The following is a 9,058-nucleotide window of genomic DNA, read 5'->3' on the forward strand; positions in this document are numbered from 1 at the left end:
ATTACGCTCACTCCTATTTTTTTCAAACATATACACAATTAATTGAGAATTTTAACGAAATATATTAAAACAAAAAATATACGAGTTCCGAAATGGTAATCTTATGTGTTTTTCACTCTTCACGAATCAAAACACAAAGGAACACTAACACTAACATAACCACAGTGTTTAGTTTGGTAAAACATATCTCGAAAAATTTGATAATTATAATTGGGTTAGTCGGTGTAAATGTCACATTTTGTAATATTTTTTTCTTTTTGTCTTTCCTACCCGGCCTTACTTTTTTAGCCTGTGGTTCTTTTAATAAAATCCCGCGTTTTCCAAAAAATCAAAGGAACACTAACGATGATATTTACAGCTTAGTTTTTACTACATATCCGATTTAGGACTGGTGGTAGTAAACCCTAATTCCCAATTCTCGACATATTACACAGACGGTAAACTAATTGTTTCGCCAGATTGTAAGATGGGTAAGTTTCTTTTCATAAAACTCCATGTTTTTATTCTTTGAAAGTCATGTGGAAAAGTTTTTTTTTGGATCGTTGTTTAGGATTTCTTGTTCGTTCTAGTTGGAAACATAAGCTCTGTTTTTCGTGGTCGTTGTCGAGCATTACGTATCCACTGGAAAACAGAAATCAGGAAACTGATTTCCAGAAGATTTATTACATGAGTTCGAATATGAAGAGTAAAATCTAGTTTTTGCCCGTAGAATATGTATATTATGTGACCATGTAAGTTGTTTTAAGTTAGGTTTTTGCTAGGGGAAGCCATTAATGCAACAAGAAACTTGAGGATACACCAAAAGGATCTTTTCCTTCTACACATTCTAGGATTTCGTGATATAGGTAACAGTTTTTCACAAGCACGTATATGAGGTCAGCTTGTTTGGCGTATTCCATCACACATAAGTACATAACCCATTAACTACTATAGCTCCTTTAACTGTTTTTAATTAACCATTAACTGAAAACGTCTCTACCTTTGCTTTCGGATACCTTATATTGCTCTAGGTTGGATTAATATCTATTAGGGCTACAAAATGTTATATATGAGTCACATATCCTCAAAAAAGTGCTTACAACCATTAAATCATGAGTATTGCAAATAAAATAATTCCTTTATCATGAGTTATGTTTCTTATTGCCTTGTATTTTTTTTAAAATAGTTTGGTCCTGTTTTCTTCCGGATCTAACAACAGAGAATCATAGAGTTGAGGTTGTAACTTGTGCTAAAGAAGATATAATCAGTAACTTGCCTGAGCACTTGATAGACTTAATCTTAGAGCGGGTCCCACTTGAAGAGGCTGTAAGGACAAGCATTTTATCAAAAAAGTGGAGGTACAGATGGACCAAAATGGGGGCGCTGGTTTTTGATGAGCAATTCTTCAACAAATATTCAAAAAATGGAGCTTTTGGTCGTAATGGGTTTATAATGATCATATACAAAGTCTTGATCCTTCACAAGGGTCATATCTCGAAATTTCTTCTCGATATACCAAATATAAATATGTTTCTTGATAGCTTTGAAGAAGTTGATCAATGGATGCTACTCTTATCAAGAAATGGTGTCAAGGAACTCATCCTAACTAATTCAAGTCAATGTTATAAACTTCCTTCTTATGTGTTTTCTTGTCTAGAATTGAGAAAGTTGGAACTGGAAAACTGTTTTTTCAAGCCACCAGATGAGTTTGAAGGATTTGTTTATCTCAATGATCTTGAGCTCTGTAACGTTGATTTTGGGGCTAATTTGTGTGGAACTGAGATCAACTTACCACAACTTAAGGAGTTGTCCCTGTTTAGGTGCACAAATGTTTACAATTTCAAAATCAAGGCTACAAAACTGAAGAATTTGATTGTCTTCGAATCTCCTGATTCCATGGTGCTTCACTTATTGCACAATCCATGCCTTATGAAGGTTTTTATGTCTTTTCTGAAACCTATAGATGAGTTTGTAAGAGATGAAAGAAAGACATTGTCCATTGTGTTAAGTAACTTACCCAAAATTAAATCGTTATATCTTGATGGTCTTTTCTTTAAGGTATGATACAAAGTGAACTTTTAGTGTTATACCTTTTGTCTTTTCTTTATGTAAGTTATGATCTCACTTTCACTTCACAGGTTTTGATTGCAGAAAAGCTTCCAAAATTGCTTCCATGTGCAATTAGTAGTTTAAAGCATCTGTGTTTGCTATATTATGAACTTTCTGATTTGGATCAACTTCATGGTGCTCTTTGTTTGCTTCGGAACTCGCCGAATTTAGAAAGTCTGTCTGTGAGATTTGTGGAGAATGTAAGTAACGAGTGCTTCAAGTATATTTATTAGAGTAGGATGCGGATGCTCACCACTCTTGCGTTTTTATTTTTTTTTCTACAGGAACCTCAAGCCATTCGTTATGATGTGGGACCAGCTTCAGATCATTTAGAGGCTGCAAACTGCTTGGATTGTACATTGGAACAGTTGCAAACTGTTGAGATAACATATGTAGAAGGATCGAAACCGGAACTGCTTTTTATAAAGCTTCTTCTTGCTCATTGCCCTTCTCTCCAGAAGTTTACCATCACAACAAGTGGAGATCTTGATGCTAAAAAAATACTTGACATCTCTAAGGATGTTATGCGCTTTCCTCGAGCATCACCAAAAGCAGAAGTGGTCTACTTGAACTCGGAGACATAATTTTGTAAGAATGTTCAACAACATTGTAAGGTAGGTTTAAACGCTCTACCTTACGAGCGTATTTTCTTTATGATGTAATTTGAAACGTCCCTACTCGTTTTGATTTTTGCTTCGGTTTGGTGTGTGTTAACACATGTAAATAGTTCTATGCACTAAGAAGAGACGATCTTCTGGATTTTGAGTGAAAGCTAAGTTTTACAATTTAAAACCACCAAGAAAGGTTTTGGTTTTGGTTAATTGGTTTTGCTAATGATAAAGAACAAGGAATGTTGGTGAATAATAGCGCGTATTCCACCATCAATATTGCATTAATGATATCTGGTTGATATTGATAATAATAATTAAAGTCACATATAGTATGCCACAAATTCGGAACTTATGTAGCGCCAAAAATGGTTCCCCGTATTTAAGGTATTTTCTTCAATTTTCAAACTAAAGTGCATATCGAAAAGTCTTTTGATCATAATCCAAAATTCAGAATTGGCTTCATGTCTCCAAATGGACAAGCAAGACTACTAAACTCTTTGAAATGTCTTTTTAGTCTACAAATATGGGATTATTTGTTAAAAAAATTGTCAAATTTACAACTTTTGTGTTGCATTTGCATTGCATCAGGAACGGAGCTAGAATTTTAGATTAACGGGAGCTTAGACATACATCATAATATATATATATATATATATATATATATATATATATATATATATATATATATATATATATATAATAAACGGTTTGAGTGAGATATATATCTATATTGTATGTGAGTTAGTTATAACTTTAATGTTTTTTGAAAAAGTTAAGTAATAAATAATGAATAATATATAACAAAACATTAATATCCAATAAAATTTATTACATTTTAATACATATAGAATGAGATGAAGCATACAATTGATGGTAGGCTTTGAAAGAGATGGAGTATATAGTTGATGGGCTTTGAGTGGTAATATACTAATGTCAATGGAATTAGGGGGCACAACACCCACTAGCCTTCCTACCCATGCATTGAATGATTGTAATTTAACATTAGAATCTTGTGAAATGTTACATAACTATATCTAAATTTTATTAAAAATTAGGCGAAAGGCCACACATTGCGAAAAATACAATTACATATTTAAAAATATATATAAATATATGCTATTAAAAATTATCATGTTGTTATTATATAATATCTTAAATCTAAGGCCTCTTTAGAAACAGTACTTTGTTTTTATTTGTGGATTTCTTTTGTTTCCTTTAATTTTTTTTTCCTTCGTAATCTTTTTATGATGGTCTTTCCCACCGCCTTGCATTTATGATGCATTGGACACATATCTTCCATTTATGATCCACCACCTCTAAATCCAATCGGTACCTCGATGTATTTTCATCACCGCTTATTTTGATCAGGTTCAACCATACACCGCCTCTTTTATCCCCTGTTTCTTTTTTCCCCGATCGCTCCACTGCCTAATACATGACGCTTCTTCTCTATGTTTCTTCTTCATCTCAAGCTTCATAGATTCGGGGTCCCCACCGCAGAAGACATGATAGCCACCACAGTCCACACCATGCAAGCTTACCTCGCCTCCAGAGGGATCGATGGCGCAATCAATCAAAATCAAAACACCCATGAATCGATTTTTCAACGCACCACTCTAAGGGTTCTTCAAAGGCACTTCCTTATATCCAATAATTTGTTAATTTTTTCTTTAGGTAACTAATAATTTTTTTCTGGTTTGTTTAAATGTACCACCACAGATTGATCGTCAAAACCAAAACCAGGTGACGCCGGCGAAAACCATCACCAAGGTAGTTGAAGGTTTAATATTTTCGTCTCTAAACTTTTTTTCTTTTTCTTTTTTAGATTTGGAATGGAGATGATGGAGATGGATGCTTTGTAACTTGTAGATTGCTAGTTGTCAGAGCTACCCTATTAGTAGATGGTGTTGGATAAGGTGTCTAAGTCCATAACTATATTTGGTATGTACTTGACCCGGCTTGGTATGGTCCATTTGGGTTGCATGACATCTCAACATTTGGATAGACAAAATGAGAATAAGGACACTTATGATTTGTTAATATTAATATGATTCATATTGTTTAATTAGTATTGATCAATAATTAATTTGGAATTAATTTTGTGATCAAAAGAGACCAATTAAATATATGCGGATTGATTGTGTAAATATTTCATTCTTATATTGTGGGCTTATGATCCATGATTCACTAGATTGGGCTAGGACGTATTGGGTGCTCCATGGATCATGGGAATATGAAAAGCTATGCACATTAGGGTTTACATGGTGTAACCCTACATGTGGCACACTATATAAAGACCCCATAGGCTAGCAAAACCGGCACTAAGACAGTAAGGGTGAGGGCTAGCCGATTTTGTGCTCAAAGTGTTCTTATCTCAAGTTATTCCAAGTGTTGTGGTGTTGTGTGAAACATTTGAGGCATCACACTTGGGGTGCTAGGCTTACAGAGTCTTAAGGAATCAAGCAACACACAAATGTATGTTATTCTACTAGTTTTTTATATTGCAAGTTCCCCATAACATGCTAGTTAGGATAAGAATATTGGAAAAACAAATTTGCATGTATATTAGAGAAAACATAGATCCAAGGTTTCTAGGGTTGCATGCACACCATAGGAGTGTTAGATTGCTTAAAACCCATCAGTGGTATCAGAGCCTAGGCTTGTTTTCTATATACTTGATACAAAATGCTTGAAAATTTCGAAAACTGTTCACTGTTCAGTGGACTCGCCGAGTGCAATGGGGGACTCGACTAGCCCAAGTGTATCTTCATCCTACTCGTCGAGTAGGTTCGTGCACTCGACGAGTAGGAGGCCCAGAGTGTAGTTTTTCGAGTTTTTAAGATGGAATTGGATTAGAAGCATTACACTAAACTGTTTTGGACTTATAAAACCCGTATTTGATGTGGTAATGATTATGCTAATCCAATTTCAAAGGTTATTATCAAAATTTCAAATTTTATGTGTGTTTATATGATTCTTGAAATTGTTGATATGAATGTTCATACACTTATGAGTCTTGGTAGATCATAGGAATCATTTGCAAATTATTTGTTAGTTTAATTCTTGATCTAAATGTTTTTAATGGAGTCCATAATTTGTCCTCAAGTTATGGATTACCAAAAGTCATTTCTTTTAAAGATCCATTAAAGAACCATAGGTTACATAAAATGAAGAGTCTTCATTTTAATAGACCATTAAACTCATAAGTTATGAAATGAAAGATTTTGAATAGTTTCAAAGCTTGCCCTCAAGTTTTGGAATTTGTAAAGTCACTTTAGAAAACTTTAATTCCATACCCTAGAGTTTTAAAAGTTAAAATTCAACTCTTATACTTTATAGTATTATATATATATATATATATATATATATATATATATATATATATATATATAGGGTTAGGTTCATGTGAGAACAATATTTATTGTGAGAACACTACTTTATGTTACTATTCTGCTATGAATTTTGTATATACAACGTTATGACATTATTCATCAACAAATATATGAACAAACACACATTAATATTCACATTAAAATTTAGTATGTACAACTTTATGACATTATTCATCATCGAATATATGAAGAGTCACATATTTAACATTCACATTAGAATATACTAAATTACTACATATATATATATATATATATATATATATATATATATAAATTTTATAGTAGAATGACAATATAAAATTGAATATATTCATATTGTAATTACTACAATACTATACATATTAAATTCAAACAAGAATAATAACATACAAATGATGTTCTCACGTTCTCACAATAAATATTGTTCTCAAATGAACTTAATTCTATATATATATATATATATATATATATATATATATATATATATATATATATATATATATATATATATATATATAAGAGCAAGTCAGTTTTACCATTAGTAGGCCTCATTCTTGAAGCTGGTCTATAATGGGGGTATAAGGTTGTTGCCTATAAAATGGCAGCTTAATGAGTGTCCACTCTTACCCGCCGCTTCCTTGACTGGTGGAGGGTCATTATCTAAACATAGGGGTGTCAATTTATGACACGACACGACAAAAATACATGAAACGAAACGAGATCGGGACGAAATCAAAATTCGAATTCGTGTTCGTGTCAAGATTAAAAAACACGATGTCGTGTTCGTGTTCAAAAATCGACACGAAATTGACACGATTAAGCATGTGGTTGTCGGGTTTTTCGTGTTTGTCGTTTTTATCGTGTTATATATTTTTAAGTATGAATGAAATACACTAATAGTTATGTAATATTATCTTTGTCGTGTCGTGTCGTGTTGTCGTATTTTTATTGGTTCGTTTTTGTGTTAATGAAAAAAAACACGACATCGTTTCGTATCGTGTTTGTGTTATACAAAACATTGCCGTGTCGTGTTGTGTCAGACAAAAACACGACACGACTGCCCGATTTGACAGCCCTATCTGAACGAGTAGGACAAGGACTATAATTCTCATTAAAATGTATAATGATAAATAAAGTAACTAAACCTTTTATTAATTCCCAATCATAGTTACTTTAGGAAAATGTGAATTTGGTGCTAACCATGAAATTACACTTTGCACATTACCAAGTCATTGGTGGAGCGTGTGTGAGTAACCGGTACGCTAACATGGACTAGTAAGAGTGGCAAAGGGTGACTTAATATTTATCATAGATTGGTGGAGCGCATGTGGGTAACCGACACATCGATTAGGTGATAAAGATTAAGGGTACCAAGTTAATTTGCATGGTTATTCACACCTTGTTTGTGATTCTCGGCATCCCAGTCACAAACTTTAGAGGGCACAATCGAGATTTAAACATGCCATTGAAAATTTCAATGAATCTCAAAAGATCTAGGAGTTTCAATTAAAACCTAATAATTTATTTCATTTTTATGGTGGAAATTGGTGAATCGTCATTTGCCTACCTTCAAATATTTTATAGCTTGGATTACGGCATCCCTCTTCCAAGTTATAAAGTATTGTGTTGGGTCCTAGCCTTAATATTACATTTGGGTATCTTATTAAGGATTCCATATCTATTCTAAACTTATCTTTCTTCTTTTCAGATGTCTTCCAACAATGTTGCTTCTGGCTCAAACCCTACCAACTCCTTCTCTCTCATGAACCTTTGTGGGAGAGTCATCTTTGATGGTTCCAAATTTATGGATTGGATCCGGAACATCGGGATGGCCATGCGTTATGAGGACAAATAATATGTCCTCGACAAGGAGCTGAAAGAAATTGATGAGTCTACTGCTACTCCAGAGGAGATCGATGACTTTAGGGCACATAAGAGAGATGCTACCAAAGTGGCATGTATCATGTTGGCCATATTGACAGCTGAAATCCAGAAGTCCTATGAGGATTTTTACCCCTTTGAGATGCACTTGGATCTGATGGACCACTACTATCAAAGTGTTCATCAAGAGAGGTATGATATCATCTCTTCCATGATAACAACCCGAATGAAGGATGGTGAATCCATCACGGGCCACTTATAAAAAATGCAAAGGTATGTGGACCGTTTGCTGAAGTAGAAGGAGTTGGCTATTGACATCATACTGCACTCCTTACCTACTTGTTATGATCAATTCTGAATGACATATCACATGAACAATGAGGAAGTTACACTCAGCAAGCTTCAAAGACTTTTGAAGACCGCCTAAAGTGGTCTCCAGGGTAAATCGGTTGTTACTAATCCTACTCCTAACACCGACCCTGTCTTGGCAAGTGGGCAAAGTAGAGGGAAGAAGAGGAAAACCCCTTCGAAGGGTACCAAGGGAAAGGGGCACTGGAAACTAATGTTGGCTCCTCTTCAAGTGGAACCAAAGGTGGTTCTGTCACTCCTTCGTCCAACCCAAAGGAAGCTCAATGCTTCTATTGTCAGGAAAAGGGGCACTGGAAGCAAAACTGCCCCAAGTACCTGCAAGATGTTAAGGAAGGGAAGATCAAACCTACCCATGTAGGTATTTACAATATATTGTCTAATAACTCACCACATACTACTTCTTGGGTTCTTGATACAGGTTGCGGTATTCATATATGTTCTAATTTGCAGTGCCTAAGAAGAAGTGAGGATGTGGAGCACGAAAAGATAAACTTGATCATGAGGAATAGGAAAGCTTCACCTGTCACCAAGATTGGAGTTTATTATTTGTTGCTCAGTAGTGGGTTAGTGTTAGATTTGAATAAGTGTTGTCACTCGTCTGAAATGGCAAGAAATATTATTTCTTTTCATGGCTTGTACAAACAAGGTGTTACCTTTTCGTTTGATAATGAAATCGGTGCTATTAATGTTTTCTACAATGATGTATTTTACTTTAAAGCATTACCTTGTAATGGTGTG

General features: G+C 34.2%; 1 protein-coding gene across 1 annotated transcript; it reads left to right on the forward strand.

Moving 5' to 3' along the window:
• The first annotated feature begins 466 nt into the window (after positions 1-466).
• LOC145059773 (F-box/FBD/LRR-repeat protein At1g13570-like) lies at positions 467-2,760 on the forward strand. The gene is made up of 4 exons (XM_079007562.1): positions 467-470; positions 1,166-2,037; positions 2,118-2,288; positions 2,373-2,760. Exons 1-4 carry the CDS (start codon positions 467-469, stop codon positions 2,670-2,672), a joined length of 1,347 nt encoding a protein of 448 aa, XP_078863688.1. The 3' UTR covers positions 2,673-2,760.
• The last annotated feature ends 6,298 nt before the right edge of the window (positions 2,761-9,058 follow it).

The sequence above is a fragment of the Lactuca serriola genome, chromosome 1 (assembly GCF_051521515.1).
Source record: "Lactuca serriola cultivar US96UC23 chromosome 1, Lser_US96UC23_V15, whole genome shotgun sequence".
Lineage (NCBI taxonomy): Eukaryota > Viridiplantae > Streptophyta > Magnoliopsida > Asterales > Asteraceae > Lactuca > Lactuca serriola.